We start from the raw sequence: 20902 nt of genomic DNA, 5'->3' as shown, positions 1-20902 counted from the left end.
GTTTAGGCATTCAGCTGGAGATGCACTAACTCAGTGTGAGGTTCAATTCTTTGTAGGAGGGATAAGGAAAAAAAACAAGAACAAAAACTTGGGAGAAGTGATACCAAAGAAAAGGTTCACTGTAAAAATCCAGCAAGGCATGCAGCATGCCTCTCACCAGAAATCATCATTCCACCCGTCCTCAAGGAAGTTTCCACAATGCCCATGATACCTATTTCACTAGCAAATAAATCCATTTATATTTCTACCTCCCACCTATACACAAAAAATACATTGCATGCCATGGCTATATTTTTTTCATTTATTCTTCTATTTATGATATTTGTCGCATTTCTGTGAAATCGCTTTAAAAATTCAGGTTATAGGGACACCTGGGTGGCTCAGTAGATTGAGCTGCTCTGGCATCCCATGGAAAAATTTTATAATATTCCCAGCAATCAGTGCATCATCCATGTTCTATAAAGCTTATTCTACCAAACAGAATACTTTGTTGCCCACCATAAGAATATTCTAAGAAGTTTCTTTTATTTTCTATAGAGCAAAAGTCCCAGAGTTCCATGTACAATGGCACACTTTAGCCTCAGCTTGCATTTAAAATCCTAAAAGTGAATGTGTAAAAACATATTACCACCAAAAGAAACATAAATCAAAATCTATGTCCTTGTTATGGTGTAGCAAGAATGATCCATTATTATGAATTCTGATTAAACATGTATCAAATGTAAGTTCCACATAAGAACAGCTGGTCACAGAACACTATCAGAAAATGAACATTGATGACGGTAAAATTCATTTAGAAATATGCTATATCAGCACAGAAACTAATAAACTTTGTCTTACAGTTGAATTTAGGAGAGTGACAAAATTTACTTGGACACGTAAAACACATAATTTATAGAGTCAACTCAACATGATCGATCAGCATTATGCAATCTATCATCATCTGTGGGAATCTTCCACAAGCAACCAACATTTATAGAGATTCCCTCATGATATGCTCCCACATAAAAAGCCAAAAATATCAAAATATATAAATGGTAATTACATCGACTGGGTTAGAAAATGTTTTAGGTTTCTAAAGAAGTCATTAGAGTGGGGTACAAGCTTATCACATCATATATGACTACATCCAATGAAAATACTGTATCCGATCAAATTCCTGGACTGAGAAATTAAATGCCTTCTCACTAACCTGATGTCCTAATAAGTGAAATTAAATGGATTTTTTTGCTGGTTCATGAAGAATTTCAGGGCTACTAAATTTGAATAAGAAGTATAAATACAGTCATAAAACAACCTGATTTTAGGGTGCCTGGGTGGCTCAGTGGGTTAAAGCCTCTGCCTTCGGCTCAGGTCATGGTCCCGGGGTCCTGGGATTGAGTCTCGCATCGGGCTCTCTGCTCGGCGGGGAGCTTGCTTCCCTTCCTCTCTCTCTGCCTGCCTCTCTGCCTACTTGTGATCTCTGTCTGTCAAATAAATAAATAAAATCTTAAAAAAAACAACAACCTGATTTTATTAAGTCACTGGTAGAACTACAAAGTAAAAATATAGTTTCAAACATAAACAGCTGGCCTCCATATAACCTGGGTCATTCTTGAAAGAACTGTAAGAAGAAATAATCACTATGATATTTCTCTACTTTGCTTCTGATACCATGTGGTGATTCACATTCCTCTTGGCAGTCCTGGAGAATCTAAGAGCTTTAAAACTAAAAGGCAACTGAAAGATTCACCACCTTCAAGATATGTACACTGTGATCCAAGTATATTAAATGAGGATCCTATAGTTATAATTGGGTAGACATTTATGATTATAGAGTTCATCACTAATTTAGAGAACAAATTATAAATAAGCAAACATTTATGCCATTTTACATCTTGGCAAAGGGTTTTTCTGCGTTTGATTTTTATGGTTTTACTCACTCTGGGTATTTGTTTGGCTGTTATTTACAGACAAGTTCAGAGTCTATACACCTAGATAACTGAATTTGCTATTATACAACCCCATGTTTTATCAGACTACATGAGGCTAGCTTTTCTGACCTGAAAGAAAGATTAGCAGTTTCTTGGAGGTTATCCTATATGTAAAGAAACTAAAATCTGGAAAGATTAAGTGTCTTAAACTAAAATCCAACTAACCTATATTAAGATATTATGAATTTTAATTAATATTTGTTTTCAAATGTAGAAATCTAAATATACTATCACTATCAGTGAATATTCTAGATAAACTTAAAATATGCCAGAAATGGAAAACTACTTTTCTTCATTTGATTTAAGATAGGTCATGAGATGTAACATTGAAATAGCCAGACAACAGACTTTAAAGGGGAGTCTCTAAGTCTGGAATCCTGGCTGGAAAGTGAAGATTCAGTTGATATCCCTCCAGTCTTTGCCATCCCTGTTCAGTTTCTTACTTAACAGTCAAACCATGAGAATCAAGTGTCATCTCCCACCCACACCTATGACATGCACATGTCCAATCAAGACTGCGTCTTAAAGACAGTCCCACCAATACCAAACACTGGTGCATGGAGAGCAACAGGAATTCTCATTCATCGCTGGTGAGAATGCAAAAACAGTATAGCCAGTTTGGAAAACAGTAGGAGTTTCTTACAAAGCTAAAACATGGGCTTACCATAAGACCCGGCAGTCATGCTCCTAGGTAGTTACTCAAATGAACTGAGAGCTTCTGTGCACATAAAAACCTGCATATGAATATTTATAGCAGCTTTATATATAACTGTCAAAAATTGGAAGCAACCATGATATCGTTCAACAGACGAATGGATCAACAAACCGCGGTACCTCCATGCAATGGAGTATTCAGTGATAAAAAGAAATGAGGTATCAAGCTAAAAAAGACAAGGGGGAACCTTAAACACATACTGTTAAGGGAAAGAAGCCAGTCTGAAAAAGTTACATATTATATGATTTCAACTGTATGACACTCTAAAAAAGGAAAAACTATAAAGAGAGTAAAAAGATAAGTGGTTGCCAGGGATTCAAAAGTTGTGGGATGGAGGTGGGGGAGTAGAGGGGCAACGAACAGGCAAGAGCACAGGGTATTTCTAGGGCAGTGAAATTATTCTATATGATACTGTAATGGTAGATACATGACATCATATAGTTTGTTAAAACCCACAGAAAGAGTGAATGCTAATATAAACTCTGAGCTTTAGTTAATAATACCATATTAATATTGGTTTATCAATGTATCACACCATGAAAGATACTAATAACAGGGCAGTAGATGAGAACTTTGTACTTTGGAGTAAGTTTTCTGTAAACCTAAAACCACTCTAAAAATGAAAGTTTAAGCAAAACCAGGGTCTCATGAAGTAGCTATTATCACAAAAAAAATTAAGTAAAACTACAAGGTTTAAGTAATGTGAAAAGCAAATACACAAATGCAGTATTTCTTCTGAAACAAAGATACTGTGACATTTATGCTGTGAAGCCAAAAGCCATGGAAATTATGAGCTTACCATTAAAAACAATAAAACTTGAAACATTCTCACCTGTCCTGTGACTGTTCTTCATACATCCGCTCCTTGCCTTCTTTAAAGAGTCTTATTGCCCGCTTTGACTTTTTCATTAGACTATCGATGTAGATTTTAAAATATTCATTCTCACTGAGTTGGGCGAGTTTCTGGTTGTCATCATATTTACTCAATATAAGTCGCAAATGCTGATATGTATCAGGTAAAATGTCAAGTATATATGGTGGGCTATTTTTCAACTGAAGCTTGGGATTTTGGCACAGTCTGACCTAAAAAAGAGACAAAAATAAAACATTTTCATAGGAACCACAATAATTCCTTTCACAGAAAAGTTAAGAAATATATCAAACTCTATTTCTTCATTTCCCACAATATAAATTTTCATTTAAAACTACTATCTCCAATCTACAAACAATTGGTAAATATCTGCATCCCTCTGGATACAATTAAATCCAATTTTCTTCTCCTCCTATTCATTTTTTTCTATGACACACCTTTACTTTCCCCCTCTAAAGTTTTCATTCTCTCTTCCACAATATCCCGTTGTTCGTGGCTTCATAGAACTCCAGTGTGCTAAGTGTTGTACACTAATAGTCTCTTTTTTTTAAGTAAAAATTGGGAAATGGGCCTCTTCTGCTGGCAACCAATGTCTCACATTTAGATATTATCCAACTACACTGAACTCCCAGCTAACCTTTCATAGATTTTAATTAACGTTTTGGTATTTTGTTCCTGAACCCTGAGGAGAATAAAACAAAGAGGTGCAATTTTAATAACTGAGTTATTAAGTAGTAAATGGGTGTCAGGCCCAAACAAGTCTCTTCTTCCTCCCCACATTCTATCTCGTGCCTATAAACATGTGGTACCTAACGGTTCAGTCATTCCATCAGGTGCCACCCAATCACTGGGGCATGTAGGGCTGCCTGCATAACTAAGAGTAACTTCTGCAAAAAGTAAGTTAACCCATCTTGTTCCTACCCCTCCAACCAGAGTTTAGGGAACCACCCAATCACACAATTTTTAAATGGAACCATTAGATACTGCACAGGAGCGTCCAGAGTGTAAGGGTACACGCTCATGCATAAAGGCAGCTTTCCTGAGAAGCCCATGAAGCACAGGCCTGATGGTCCCTCTAAGAGTTGGTCCTCTTCTGAGGCCTTCATCGTGTATCCTTTGTAACACTTTCAAGAGCAAGATATTCTAAACACAATTGGCTCAGGTTTCTGACTTTTTCCAGTAGGACTTCCCTTTCATCACACTTAACCTCCTGCCGTGGGTGTTTTTCAAATCTGGCTGATGGGAATTTGAGTTGGAAATAATACACTGAGTGTGGCTTTGGTAGAAGGTATGTGAGATGCCCAGTCGCTTCTGGAGCTAGCTAAAAGGCTGCCAGCAAACGCAGTAAGAGAATGGATTCGGGAAGACTTCAAGGCCCATGGAGCAGCACACACCATAGGAGCAGGAAGATCCAAGTCAGATTTGGTCATTTACATGTGTCCAGAGGTACCCAGGACTGGAAACATACAGGGCAATGGAAGAGAATCAAAGTATAAAGTGTACAGAGTCAAGATCATTTCTCTGATGTTTGTGGATTTATCAATGTTTAAAGATTTATAACTTCTGTCTTATTTATCAGTCTAAAAAATTCACCTTCATACCCAATTTTGTATTTGTACTTTTGTATTATTTTTCTTTAAAAGGACCCCTCCAAATTTCAAGTTCAACAAAACATGGATTCACCCCTGAGTGCTCACAGAAGGGCCTGGGCCAAATAGAAAACAGTTGAACAGTAATAACTTCAAGAACCACAAACACAAGAAATCCAGGAAACAACAAATGAAAAAAAAAGTATTCACACTTACGAACACACTTGCTTTAAGAAATAACCATATGATTTTTTTGTGTGTGGGAAAAAAATCTGACTCAAACTATCAAGCAACAGTCCTTAAGTTAAGACAACCATTTCACACATTAACAGAGGGCATTGTATCTTCCACCTTGCTATTGTATACAATGTAGAAGTATCTAGCATATAGTACAGATGTGACAAATGGATGGCTTAGTTGATTCTCCAGAATACTTCAGTACATACACCACACACACACACACACACACACACACACACACACACACATAAATCATATTATTATATTACTGCCTTATTTTCATGATTGAATATACTAGTGTTCAAATCAATAATCCAAAGGCACAAGCAAAGATTAAATATAAGAGTATTTAATAGGGAAGATGCCATATAATTAATTAAATAACACCAAATCATGAGAAAATATATAGTTAAAGGGGTTAATAAAGCTTTTTACCTTCTTTCTACTTTTGGGACTTTGATATAATCAGAGAAGCTCATTCTGCCCTAAAGACTGATGAAGTCTCAAATATGTCAATGATTTGACAAATCCAAACAAGATACAGTTTTTCAATTCTTAAAACTGTAAGATAGTATCACAAGTATATACAAATTTCAAAAATATCGCCAGCCACATCCTACAGCAGGCACAGTTTAATCTCAGCAACATAAAACTTGGTATGCCATGTCACAGATTGATAAATTATTAACTTGGAGTCAGGAGACTAGGCAATTTCAAATTAATTTCGTCTACTGGTGAACATTTAAGTGATAAAAAAAATTCTCTCAGGTATTTTCTTCAGACATTCCAAGTAAATGTTCTTTAACAGATTATTTTAAGTGTAACAGATTTTTAATTTACTATTCTCTACATGAGCTTTTTCTCATTTGCTTTATTTGAATTGTAATTCTATCTGGGCATTTATTGCTTTATTTGGTACAACTGTTTGCATAACTACTATATACCAGGTACTGAGCTTACTGCCAGGAAATTATAGATGACTAGAACATACTTCCTGCCTCAAGGAGTCTGGCAGAAGAGGCCTAGTTCTCTATAATTAACTTAGGAGCAATGTAATTCTTGCTCTAAGGGATCTTTGGAAAGATCCTGTCCAATTCATTCATTTTCAGATAAAGAAACGAAGAACTACAAAGATTAAGGGACTATTAAAAAATCATTAATCTAACACAAGAGCCTGCATCTTCTGAATCTCAGGCTGATCTTCTTTCTAACTATATCGCAACTTAATTAGAATTAGGCATATAATTAATGATCCCTGGCTAACCTCATTTACATTTTTATTTTTACACCATTTGCAAATTTCCATGAACTTCAGGACCCATTTGTTAATTCTATAAATGTTTATGTGTCAGGCATTGTTTCAGGCCCTAGGGAATTCAGAATGAAATAAATCACAGACCTGTCCTCAAGGAGTCTTCCAGTGAAAAAGACAGATGGCTTAAAAAAGAATTACAGGACACGTTAAGGGCTTTAATGGAGGAGAGTACAAAGTGCTGGAGGAGAAAAGCAGCAGCTCACTCATAACTTGCCATGAGTATCAAAAAAGGCATACCTACATTTGCAAAAGGAATATTCCAGGCAAAAGGGTAGGCAAAGGCTTGTGAGGCACCAGAAAGTAGAGCCGAAAGAAAGGAGTCAATGCAGTCATTCTAAGGGGTGAAGGCATAGGGAGCCTGCAGGTGAGTGGCACGGGCAGATTTAAAATGGGCTAGATTCCATTTATCAGGGCTCCTATAGGCCACACAGTTTTCTAAATCTGCCTTTGGGAAAGTATAACATACAAGCTGAACTATGATATGCTACTGAGTGTAGAGTTCATCAGTTGGATTAGTATTAAACTCTGTGATTTATGACAACTCCTGCCAAAAACGAGTAACTCTACACCAGGACTGACTTCTAAGCAGGTCAAATTCAATTCAATAAATATTTATTGAGTGCCTGCTATGTGCAAGGAACTGTAAAGCCAGAGAAAGAAAAATTGCTTTTCTAAAAACAGTATGTTAAGGAGAAAAATCAAGCTCACCACAAGGTTCGAGTTCAGATTCAAATGACTTAGATGTCTTCTAGAAATATCTAAGTTGCTCCCTAGAATGCAAGCGGTTCCTAACACAGAAAAGCTTTAAAAAGAACATATCTCCAGTCATATTATACAATAACAAACTTTTTAGGGCATCAACTAGTGCATAAAAGGATTGGTTCATTAGCAGGGTTACTCTTCACTCTTGAACTAAAAGGCAAAACACTTAGTACTGAATTAGGCTACAAATTCCATTACAGTCATTGAGTCAAAGGATTTTATGACCAATACCCTCCTTTTGACAGAACAATACTAAAACACAGACATGGAACATGGCTGAGTTTACTGCTCAAAACCCTTCTGTCTAGAGTTGAAAGTCAGGCACTCTCTCCTTAACACTATGCAACTGCCTGTTGTATTTGTTTAAATTTATTTAGAGATCTTTAAAGGGGCCTCTCTCTACATGTCTTTATCATTTCACACACATAAAAATATGTGTCTAATCTATACATATACTATATATTCACATATGTTAAATATATATTTGACTATATCAAAGCAAAGGCACAAATATAAACACAGGATTTGTGAGTGCTGTAACAATTTTCAAAGCCATTAATTATTCTTGGAACACTCCTGTATTTAAAGATTTTCCCCACTGTGCCTTAATTAAAACTTCTAGTCAAAAGTTAACAAAGAGGTATTAGGTCAGCTAACATATTTCTTAGGTTCACCCCAGCCCCTGAAATGTATGAAAGAAATTCTACTGAAGCAAATGGAAACTTCAACAGTAAGGAATTGTGCCTAGACTGTAACAGACTTTCCTTATAAAGCACCTCTCACTTCATGGACGATGCAGTTATATTAAATCAAGCAATGTACCCACGAAGTGAAATACCCCATTTTTAACAACAGTATGAAAAGCTTGAAAGAATCCCTTGTCTGTTCTCTTCATGTAAATGTTTTAAGAGGTTCCTTATTGCAATTACACAAAGGATATTATTATGATAAAAAGAATCCGTGAGTTCTTTGAATTCTTCCCACCTTAATTTAGCAAATCATCTTAAGTACATAAAAGTATATACATGTATACAGTATAAAATGTAAAGAGTATAAAAATAATATAAAATTCTTTCTACATAAAATATTAATTGGGTAAAACAAGGTTAGCCTATAAAATTGGTTATGAATCTGGTATATTAATTAAGGTAGGATTTGGGCCAACTACCAAATTATTTATGGTTTTCAATGAAGCTTTCTTTAAAAGCTTTCTTTAAATATAAGCATCATTAAATAACTGACTAGCTGTAATTAAAATATCAATTTTCAATTGTGTGTTCATATCAATTGTGTGTTCATTTGTTCACTATCTTCCTTCCAAATGAAAACTGGTCTTCCTTAAAAGTGGAGATGTATCTCTTATTTGTCTGTTTCCTTCACCTAGTGTATAATTTTGCATACAGTAGATGCAAAATAAATACTTGATGGCGGAAAGAAGAACTTCTCAGAAGAGAATACTACAAATAGGAAAACCATACCTATAGTGAATAAACCTAAGTGAGTACAAAGTTTCAAGAAGAATTTGATCATATCAAATATTAGAAGGTAAAGAGCCTTTTGATTTCCTTCTCATGGAAAGAGGAAGAATCATTTATTCCATGGAATGGTGTGCTTGAATCTTCACACTATGAACACAGATGCTAGAATCAATCAAACCTAGGATTTGGTGCTACCATTTATTAGTTTTCCAACACTGGGCCAGTTTCCTCTTCCAGAAAACTCAGGATGTTATGATTCTCAGAAGAGGAAATGTAAAGTGATCTGCACGGTACGTAGCACACAGCTGGTACTCAGTACTTCTTAGTACATCTTTTCCTTCTGTATTTTATATTATACCACATCATGGTAAACTGCAGATTTTGCCAACATATGAGAATCAGACCAAGGGCACTGACTGCTCTGTTGCAGATCACTAAGAGTTCTTTCAGCTCCTGAAATTCTTCATACTACCTGCAGCTCTGTAAAAGTCTGGAGTGTTTTATGCAGGAAAGCAACAAACAGTAAGAAGCCCAGGCTGGTACTCCTGATATGGAATTAATACATCAGCAGTACTCAGCTGATGCAGTATTTGAACAGGCAGAACATTTAGTTTAATAACTATTTTTGTTATTGCTATTGGAAGATAGCATGAGTGAGCTTAACAATTATTTAAATATTTGTATGTTAAAGTGCTAAAAATTTGGTCAGTTATATTCAAAATGCTTCCTTCATTACTAGGAAAATATCAGCAATTAAAAAATACCAAACAATAACAAAAGCAATGACAACATAAACCAACTTCCCCATATGCCCAAGCAGAGTAGATAAAAATAGTATCCTGACATCATTTAAGTCACAGCATGTTTCTAAAATGAGCTTAATACACAGGATAAGAACTTACTTCCATCTCCATGTTTTACTTATTTGCCCACTTAACTGCTAGACGACTGATTAAAATGTATATTGTTTATTCTACAATATACAACTTTAAGACATGGTTTGAACATTACAAATGTTATTCCTTAAATCACTTCCTTACAACCCAAAATAAAATTTACAAATTCTCTCAAAACTCTGTAGATTTTCTTACTTCCCTCTTATACAAGTAGCAATTAGTTATCTACCAAGGTTTACTCTTCTACTTGTACTTAGTCTTTTCCTCCCACACTGTAATCTAGGATGACACTTTATTAATTACTTCTTCTACCTTTACATTTTAAATCACTCCCTATCTACATACCTCTCCTCAATCTATGAACCTCTCCTATAGCACCACACACACACAAAGTTATGCTCTGCTCAAACCCTCAAGCTATCTCTCAGAACTTTCTTCCTTTTCACCAGTTGTCACTTAGAGAACAACTGTTAAGTTACCCACACATTCTTTTTAATCTACCCCCATCATGTAAATGAAACTATTCTGAAAGGTCAACGATTGGCCTCTCTTCATGAAATTCAGCGACTTCTTAAATTTTCATCCTGCTTGGTTTCTCCACTTGGACTTGAATCTGGTTTTCTCAGAATTGGAAACTGTCTCCTTAATTGAAGCTGTCTCTACCCAAGAAATCAATCTGCCCTAATTCTTTTCCTACCTCTCTCATCGCTGTTTTTTGCAGGATTCTCTCTCCTTCTCTGCCATCTAATTATAACTACAACCCCATACACAGACAAAATGCCAATCTCTGACTTTTTCTCTAACTCTCATCTTCTACTCTACATTGCAAATCTCTAATGGTCTACAGCTTGAAATACTACCTCTGTGCGCTTATCTACCAAACATATGTCCTCAGTTTCAACTTCTCTCTTTAACTGCACATTCAACTTTCTGATTTCAAAATGGATTTCGCTCTGGCATGTCAAACTCAACAGGGCCCAAAACAAACTTATGCACCAGCTCCCAAGCTTCCTCTTTTTCTTACTATGTTCCTTATCTCATTAAAAGCATCATCGCCTTCAGGCTAAAAACCTCGAGTCACTTTCACTTCACCACCGTCTCTTTCATCCTCTATCTCTAAAGGGTCACCCGCACCTGTAAATTTTACCTCCAAAATGCCCCCCACGGGGCGCCTTCATGCCTCGGTTGTTAAGCGTCTGCCTTCCACTCTAGTCCTGATTCCGGGGTCCTGGGATCAAGCCCCACTTGAAGCCTGCTTCTCCCTTTCCCACACCCCCTCCTGCTTGTGTTCTCTTTCTCACTGTGTCTCTCGCCATCAAATAAATAAACAAAATCTTAAAAAAAAAAAAAAAAAGCCTCCCGCATTTGAACCTACGCTTGCTAAATTGACTCTCAATTCTCTAGTTCAGCCCTTCATTATTCCTTGCCCAGTCTGTTTTAATTCTTCTTGATCACTACTCCTACTTTAAAGTTTCTTTTCTCTTAATCCATGATTTGTAGAGAAGAGAATAATCGACCACAGCATAGCCTTGACTGTTTTTCACACTCTGCTCAAAGATAATAACACTTTTCTTCTACCGAATAAAATCCAAACTCCTTGAAAGAGCAGAAATCCTCTTCACCTGTCTCTAACTTACCTTCTCAACAATCTCCCTCTACCCACATTCCTTCAGCCTGTTGTATCCTACACCTCACTGGAATCCAAAACATCCTTGAAAGAGTAGCTGGATAACACCTCTACCAGCTGCATTCCTGATCAACCCCTCAGCCCCCACAAGCACATCCTCCCCAACCATATCCTACGTCACAGCACTTTATTTATACCCCATTACAGCCTTATTGCATTCTAGAGTATGCAGAACACACTCTACTACATAGAATGGAATGGGTGTTTACAAATCTCTATCTTTCCATAGATGGAATTTGATAAATGAATGGTGAAATCAATAGATAGCGTATAAAGCAGCTTTGAAGAAAAGAAGAGTTGATTTAAAATCTGAATGGTAAAGATTTTATGAGAGTTGAAAAGATGACTAACTGATTAAGGCTTCTGTTAAATGCGTGTCCTAAGTCACAAGGATAAACCAAGGTACCTTGGTAGGATTCCTTTAATCTTTTATTTTATAAAAATTTTTCCCTAAAAGGGGAAAGGAGCAAACTTTGGGATCACTCCACTTAGCCGAGCACAAGCTCAAAATCTCAGTATTAAGCAAAACTGTTCAGACACTTAATGTGTTATCATCTACCCAAGTCTAAAAGTGCCCATGATTCTGCTAATGTGGAAGAACTTCACTGAAGAAAAGGAAATACATGAAGAATGATTCAAATAAATGATATTCCCTATTCCAAGGGCCCAAGGATAGTGACATCTCAAACCCAACAAACATAAACAAGAGGCATCCAAAACCTACGCTTTATCCCACATAAAATAATTTTCAGAGGTATAAGGAATTCATCTTAGAAAGGAATATCGACTATTATTTGTTAAAATAGCATATATTCCAAGCATCTCTGATTGACAACCTTTAAAATAAATTATAGTTGCAGTAAAAGTATAAAGATGGAGAATGAATTACACTCCAGCCTGACAAATGTACTGAGTGTACTGAGGGTAAAAGGCAGGAAAAGGGTATTTGGCATCATCACTTTTTAAATGCTTTTAAAAGTCTTTCAATAATGTAATTTCAAATAAATGACAAGGACAACAAGACAAAACATGGGCAGGTACTCAAGTTGCTTTGCTCTTCGGCATCAATTAATTCTTTTCTAATTTCCTGAACATCCATGTAAGCTCAGTACATTCAGTATCTATTAGATGGAAAACTGTTCCTTCCACTTTCCATCACCTGGCTAAGGCGCTTATGAAAACCAGGCTCAGGAACCTCACATTAATAAATTATCATTTCTCCCATACTGATCAGCAATCATTTCCTTACCCTCACCTCAGCATTTCCAACAAGAGTACAATAACGCTATTCCTAAGGGCAGTGCCCAACAGAATCCAGACAGGCAACTGTCTGAACAACAGCCAAAAAAACAAGGAGGCTCTTCTTCACGTTGCCCCCACTGTACTTCCCATAGGTCTGTATTACAGCCTTGTCCATACTACATGGCAATTACCTAATAAATATAATATAATATAAATAATAGATTACCATTTATATGCCTGGCTGTGATGTCAGTGTCTGAGTTCCTTGACACGTCAGAGGCCGAATTATACATCTTATCTAGCTTTGTATCCCTAGTAACAAGCACTTAGTAGGAACATAGTAGGCCCTCAATAAACATTAAGTGTTTAAGAAACCCACCTCTGTAATAGCTCTGGAATAGATTCCATATTTCAGGTACATCTGAACCTGGATATATATTCATGAGTAATAGCTCTGTCACTGTATCAGATATCCAGGGACCAGAAGAGTTTGGGGTTAGCTATTGACTTAAACTGACACATAGAGCCAAGGCCAGAAAATATGTCTAAATGGGATGCTTTGGGATATGCTACATCCTTTTTCTCAATAAACTGATTTTGGGTTACAGAATACTTTACATCTCACAAAAAAACAAAAAAACAAAAAAACAAAAAAAAACCCACAACTGAGTATTGACTCTCTCCTACGCTCAGTGACCGTATATAGAAGTCTGCCCTCTGAAAACGTAACAATTAGTTGGAACTGGAGTCTCGGTTGACTGTTTTAAATTCTAGATGCCAGGGAATGGTAAAACTACACACTGGGAATTTCTACTACAGTCTGGGACTGCATCATATCCACTGTAAAATAAGTCCTTTGATTTAGTAGGTAGCTGCAACATACTGAACTTAAAGTTCATTTCATATTTATCCTTCTAAGATCTGTCCTTGTTGAAGAGGCTTCCCAAAGAAAAACGTGCTAACTAAACACCTAACCCTGCCTATTACGTAACTACCAGTAGGACTTGAAAGATACTCTTTTCTGTTATTCACAAGCTAAACTCAGGCTATTGCTGTTAGTTTATAAAACAGTTAGGTGATATGTCAAGAGATTAACATTTGAACTCATAATGAATATCCTGATGTAATCACCAGGACAATGTTGAGGTGATGAACCACTTCCTTCACCACTGACAAAGAAAAAAAAAAAAAAAGGATAAACACATGTAAGGGACACTTCTGTATTACACAATTTAATAAAATATATTTTCAGTTAGTAATTATCAATGCCTTTTTATTACTGTGTGGTAGAGTAGTGATGAACACGCTGAGGTCTTTCATAGCGATTCATGTGATTTCCCTCCACAAAGCCCATGAATGCATTCATAAATGAACACAATTATTTTCATTCTTGACAAATAATGAAGACAAAATAAGAAAAGCCATTCCAATGCACCTTTGCCAACACCCTTACCACATTCCACTAGTAGAGACTTTCATTAATAGTTTTCCTTATGAGTCAAATTTTTCAATTAGAGAGGCTAAACCCAAACCCACAAAAGAGTTAGTAAAATAAACAATGGCAGAGGCTTAACTATCAAAAACCATCTATTTTACCATAACCCACGGTGAAATAATTAAAAGTGGATAAAACTTATGTTAACAAGCAGTTACAGACCAAAATTATGAATATATTCTTTAATGTTTGAAAAACAAGGACTCTTATATTAACTATAGCTCACCTCTTCCTGAAACCAGTATTTTTTATTTGCTGTGCTAACATTCACTCATAAACCATAAATGTACAAATTCTGACCTCCTGCAGAAGGGAATGGGGAGGGAGGGGCAGCTCCTTGATAGAATCTGACCCATGTGTTGCCCATTCATATAACAGGTATAGGGAAAAACCAAGAATTCCTTCTCTTATGCCCAACTAATGACTTAGGTAATGAGAGTGACCTTAAATCGCATTCTCTTTAGAAAAACAAAGACAATTACCTGCGTCTGCTAAATATATGCAGTTCTTCCCACTGCAAACTCCTCATTCTCAAGTATCCAATGCTAAAATCCAAACCTGACCTCAACCAGCAAGTTGCAATGTTCTGACACTATGACATCATTCTGTCTGGAGCATTTTAATATCACAATTTGAAAAGATTGGAAGAAGCTTAAATAGGTCACAATGAAGCCCAAAACTAAGGATATTTATCTGGCAAAATTTTCCGGCTCTGCATTTGGCACCACTGGACCTAGAATGGTAAGCCTATCATTCATCTATCCATCTGTACTATACATAAGGATAAATGAAAATAAAGCAAATCTTATCACCTTCCTGTGCCACTAATACCACACTGACAGTGGCTTTTTGTGGCAAATGTTTTCATACATTTGTGGCAAATATTCATACACAGTTAAAAGCCAAAGTAAAGGCAACTGCTACTATATGATTTCGTGGAGGCTTTAGCACATCCCTACAGAGGATATTTTTTTAAAATTCCATTTCTGCAGTCACAAAATATCAAGAGCCCTGCATCAACTAAATTCATAATTAGCCCCAAATATCTATGAAATGAAACCAGATGGTGCTACAAACATTTACCAATATACAGGGGATGGTACTAACTGCTTCAAAAACAAGAACTATTAATTCTGCACAGCAGCAAGCCACCTCTTAATCATATTTATTTCATAATCTTACTTAGTAAGAGAGGACACTGACAGCTAGTTTCTCAGTAGTCTCCAGTAAAATATTCAGGTTGCCTAGACTTCTCAGGGTACTAACATCCAGCTTGACTTCTTCTTGTAAAATTATTATTCATCTGAAAGCAACATGCAGAAACCACAGAGGTTTCTGATACTCTCAGCACCCCCCACCTCCATCATAAATTTTCCTTTCACAATAAACAATGTGCAATCGAAAAGGTTTCCTGTTTCAAAATGGAATAGATGAAAGAAACTGTAACTCTACATTAACAACAACAAAAAGTTTCTTAATGAAGATGAATTCTCACAGATGGAAATGGAAACTCTCTCAAACACTGCTTCCCCACTTAAGGACTAATCTGGTTCTTCCTCTAGTAAATACTCTCAGCGTCATGCACTGTGGTTGTCATGAGTGGTCCCTCAGAGGGTTTTCTTAAAACACTTGTTTGCACTCGTTTGTTATTTAACAGTAACACAACTTCACATAAGACAGAGCAAATACTTCCAAACTATTCTATGGCCATGTACTAACAAAGAGCAGCCAACAGTAAAAACTTTGCATATCTGAGTCATATAGAGGAACTTTGAACCTTGAAGAGTAGGACAAAAAGTAAAAGGAAAACACAAACAAGTCTTTGCTCTGAATCCAACTTTTTAAAACACACAGAGCAGATGCAGGAAAAATGGTCAATCCAAATCAAAAGACTGTTGCCATAACAATAATTATTAATTAATGGTAACAGTAATATTAATTGATGGTACAAATAAAACAATAGAAGAAACCATATCCAGGGCAAATAACAGGCACAAGCATACAGAACTTACCACTTTGTCCATGAGTTTCCAAGTTTTCTCAACAGTCCTGCGATCTGCTGCTGCTTGCTTAGGAGGTCCAACTGCATCTTGAATAGCATCAATAATACCCAAAATCCGTCCTTTTCGGGGGTTTCCTCCTCGACCACCAGGGTTTCTGCCATTCATAGAATTTGCCATCTGGAACCTTAGTTCTTTGAAAGGCAGATTAAGGAAAAGAAAAAAAAAAAAAAAGTTAGTTGGTCATGAAAATGTTTACCCAGCAGAAAACTGAACAGGTTAATTTGTACCCACTACATCCTCCACCAGTGAGAACAAAATCCAGGGTCCCAGGTTCAACTTCTCAATAGCTATGAATTTGCACTCTCAATCTGTACGCACAACAAACAGTAACCTTAGATTTGCTTTTGGAGCACTAAGAGTTAAAGATGTATCCTTCTCGAATTTCACCTGGCAAAGCCTTTATTAATACCCAACTCATAACCAAAAAAACCAAAACAACAACAAAAAACCCATCCAAAACGAAACAACTTACAAAGATTTCCTCCAACTAGATAAGAACACAATGTTCTCCCCATCCCTGCCTTAATCTCAATTCAATGTATACTAGAACTAAAGCTCCCAGAAAACATTTTGAGAGCCTCACTTGAAAACCTCACTTTCACTCTCTTAGATTTCGCCGAGTTATATAAATGTGAAGATTATTCTACAAGAGCTCAAGGGACATAGCTGTTGTCAACAAAGGCTTAGAACTTGGATTTCCCCCGCTAAAACCAACAAGTACGGATAGGGGAACATGAACACACGAATACACAGTTCTTAAACCAAGGAGTTAGCCCCAAGTTAAGAGCCAAATAAACCAACAAACAACCCACTAAAAAAGGGGTGAGAACCTGACAAGCGCGGGCACAGAAAGGAGAAGAGTGTTCACTTATTTTGCTCCTTTCCTCTCGTCTCACGCAAAGGGAGTGGGGGTCCAAAGCTTTGTTTCGGGACGTCTGTGTCCCCTCCTCGTTCAGGCCCCTCCCATGCCACTCTTGAACCTCAGCTCGGGGCGGAAGGTGGACACAGAAAGGCCAGAGTACCCCGTCGCACCTCCAGCGCCCGCAGACCCGTCGGTCTAGGGCGCCCCGCATTCGGCTCCCGGGCGGACGCACCCCACCCCCCCCACCACACACACACCGGGGATGTCTGCAATCCCAGCCGCCCGGCTCCCTTCACTCCCTCTCCCTCCTCTCCCGGCCCAGCCCGGGTTCCGGTCTTTAAATACCCCTCTTCAAACTGTGCCGGCCGCGGCGACTGCAGCTGGAAGGCAGAGCTGTCCCCTGTACCTCCGTGTCCCGCGGCTGGCTGCCCCAGGGTCCCCTGGCCGGAAAGAAGCGGCAAGCCTCCCCGGCGCCCCCTTCCCTCCCGGCCTTTCCCCGCCGTAGCTATCCAGAGACACGCGTGTGCGCGGGTCCTACTTTACACGCACGAGCCCAGGGTGCGTGGGTAGCCAGGGTAGGGAGTGTGTGATCGCCGTAAAAGCACGTTCCCGAGGAAGGAGCAAGCCAGAGCGCAGGCCACCGAGACGGGGAAACGCAACAATTACCGTCAAGACCAATCCACGCCCGCTCTCCCCTCCCGCCCGATTCTCGGGGAGGCCGCGGGACGCCGCAGCAGCACTAGCTGGAGGTGGAGACCACTCGCTGGATACCCCACCCCGTAGGATACACACACATAGAGACCCAGGAGCGGGGCGGAGCCGAGGGGCGGGGCCGCGCGCCTCTAGGCCAATCCCACGCGTCCTTGCCCTGCCCGACAGCGGGCGGCGCCAATGGGCAGGAGGCGGCCTTCCTTCTCGCACTACCCCCCGCCCAGTCCACGTCTCCCACAGTACACAATGGCCCCAAAGGAAGGCCCGCTCGCGGCACGTCCCAAATAGAAAGAGACTCGGAGGGAAATGGGGGCACTGGACTCACCGAAGAACGAAAGTGGAAAAGGGAAAGGAGATGGAAGAAAGGATGCCTGGCACTAAGGAACTGACCAATAAGGAGTGGGCGGGTGGGCGTGAGCATTGGGAGCCCGAGCCAAAGCCAACTGGGGCTCAAAGGCGGGACTTCCTGCTTCGCTCACCTTCCTAGTCTTTTGTTTCATAGCAACAGAGTAGTGGCTGAGAGGGTGTACTCTGGGCGGGTCCGAAGCTGAAGAATTTCATCTCCCTAGGGCTGCCAAACTCTTCTACCCAGGACAGCAGCCAAACAGGTCTAAGGCACAGCTTCTTGCCGGCTGTCAAAAAAAGAGCAACAATCACCCAGCTAGTTTCCGAGGTGAAATATAAATCTTGCATAGAGCAAATGAGGATTAACACCTGACTGCTAACCAAAACTTCCTAAATTTCTGCGTGTCTCTCTTTTTCTGTTAGTTCTAGAGAGTGCAGATCAAACATTAGGCTGATGAAAAAGCATACAGTTGACAGTGCTGACCAAACAGTCTCTTCTAAACAGGCCAGGGCAGTAAAAGAACCAGGTTATGAAAATTGCTAATATATACATCACACCTTTTAATTTAGTGCAAGTTTCTGCATAAATGACTGAAGAGGAAATTTTTGTTTGTTTGTTTGAGTCAGCTTTGTATAGATTTCTCTCCGTCTTAAAAACAACCTTATGGTATCTGCCATTCTCTTCTTACATTTGTGATCTCTCTTCTGTGGTTCCATCACTATACCCTTATCAAGAACCACATCTGGCTAATCTTAAAAGGAAAAATCTACTGTGCTGGGACCCGTCTTTCAACATGATCAAAAGTTAAACAAATGTCTTCTTTTTCTTTCTGCTTAATTTCGATCCTACCACAGGTGCTACTAACAATTGCTCTGGACTGTCATGCTTTGGAATTTTCTTTCCACTACAGTTGGTAGTGCTGAATGCACTTTACACCTTAGGCTTCTCAGATGTTGTGCTATTTTGTGTCTTTAAAAAATATATAAATTTCTACTCTTTCTCTAACCTGTTAACCTGATAAAATATTTCTCAATGGTTCTAACCACTTTCTAGCTAAATCAACGTTTTAGTACTGTGATTACTACAGTCAAGAATCCTGAGTTGTTAGAATTTACTCTACAAATCTACATTCAGATGGATACAATTTTCATTTGGTTAAAACAGGCAAAACAGCTCTTTGCAAGTAGTCAGGTGATAGAATGTGGTTCAGGAAGTAATTTTGTTTCTTGGCATTATTTCCATGCCAATAGTTAAAGAGTAGTTCCTTGTTTTCACATTGTGTTTATCTACAATAGTGCTAACCTCTCCATATCTCCTCCACCCATTCCTATCTCCTTTACTCATCGGTAACAGTAGCTATCTTTACTAAGGGAAGACTGCAAAAGGGAAAAATTTATTAGGTAACCTTTTAAATAAATCTTAAAAATGTATAAACTCTGTATAGAAAGTTTTCAGGGTGTAGGAAAATAGTGGCTTAAGGGAACACTGTAAGTACATTACTCATTCACATCTGGGCAAATGTAGAGTAAGTAAAATACATGTTACAGCATGTGGCATTCTCCTTTATTAGTTTTGCAACTGAGAGAGATGACTTAATGAGAAAATGGCACTGCCTACATTTCAAGCATATTATATTGATACAAATTATAAGCTTTATGGGATATGGTAATATGTTATATATATATGTAACACGTATATAACACTCACACAATATCAAGAAATTACAGCCTCATTCTCAACTTTATCAAAATCAACTAAAGTCTAAGTTAAGTCGTGACATAGCGGAGTTCCCATTTGAACTCATACTAGAATTCATGGTTTGGCTAAGTCTGATTAAGTGATGAGGCAGTAGCCATTTCTACAAGATGTTAGCATAAGTTGATGTATGGGAGAATAAAGACCTGTTGGGATAAAACTTCAAATCCCAGGAACCTCCAGTGGAAACACAAGAGACTGAGTATAAGAAAGGACTGCATCCTGGAGGACTATAAATATGAACACACACACACACGCACATACACACACACACAATGTGTTCACAGGAGACTTCGGAGCATAAATGTTAGTACTTCAAGGTGTCAGACCTGATTGGAGAAATACTTTTCTCATTTCTACATAGAACAAGTCAATTTCCAACACTGCACAGTTCAACACGAATGCAGCATTCTTTGGCAGTGTGGTGATTTATAACCTGAGAGAACTTGAACATGGCATCTTCACAGGAGAGGAGTGTTCTCCTGGAACATCCTGACCTAAGGTAGAATGGTAAGAGACTCCTGCCTAAGAGTCTTGCAAGCACCATAGCAGCCAGTAAGTGAATCATATGAAGAGGTTGATCATTAGCACATGGGAGACCCTTCCCCTAGGACTCTCAGAAAAGACTGGGAGACTTTGTGACAGGAGTGCTGAGAAATTTTGTAATGACAACTATGAACCCTTGTAATTGGATCATTAATATTTAACATTAATATCTGTACTCACTGGCTGGTGCCATCCAGGGAAATGTAGATTACAGTCTTGTCTTTGAACACAGGGAAAAAAAAATTAAAAAGAAGACAACTCTTTGGGACAAATTTTTGGACTTTTTTCATTCAGTTCAATCTTTTTCTTTTCTTTTTTTCTAACTTTGCGAAATTCACGGGTGTCCCATGTGATAA

The 20902-nt window shown here is 38.2% G+C and overlaps 1 protein-coding gene across 4 annotated transcripts in view; it reads right to left on the bottom strand.

Annotated features, from left to right (window-relative positions):
- The window catches only part of LOC111149136 (Cbl proto-oncogene B), a 216429-nt gene extending 198437 nt beyond the window's left edge, over positions 1-17992 (bottom strand). For 2 of the 4 annotated variants that reach the window (XM_022506087.1, XM_022506095.1), the window contains exons 1-2: positions 16276-16443; positions 3521-3771 (exon numbers count right to left, since the gene is read on the bottom strand). In XM_022506087.1, coding sequence (XP_022361795.1) covers positions 3521-3771; positions 16276-16443 — 419 coding nt within the window. Of the gene's footprint in view, positions 1-3520; positions 3772-16275; positions 16459-17854 lie in introns of those variants that run through there. The other 2 variants (XM_022506080.1, XM_022506103.1) reach the window with 2 other exon arrangements.
- Between the last annotated feature and the right edge of the window lie 2910 nt (positions 17993-20902).

The sequence above is a fragment of the Enhydra lutris genome, unplaced genomic scaffold (genome assembly GCF_002288905.1).
Source record: "Enhydra lutris kenyoni isolate GAN:26980312 unplaced genomic scaffold, ASM228890v2 scaffoldscaffold2, whole genome shotgun sequence".
Classification (NCBI taxonomy): Eukaryota; Metazoa; Chordata; class Mammalia; order Carnivora; family Mustelidae; genus Enhydra; species Enhydra lutris.
The sequence above is the reverse complement of the archived record's forward strand: the minus strand, read 5'-3'. Positions and strand labels throughout refer to the sequence as shown.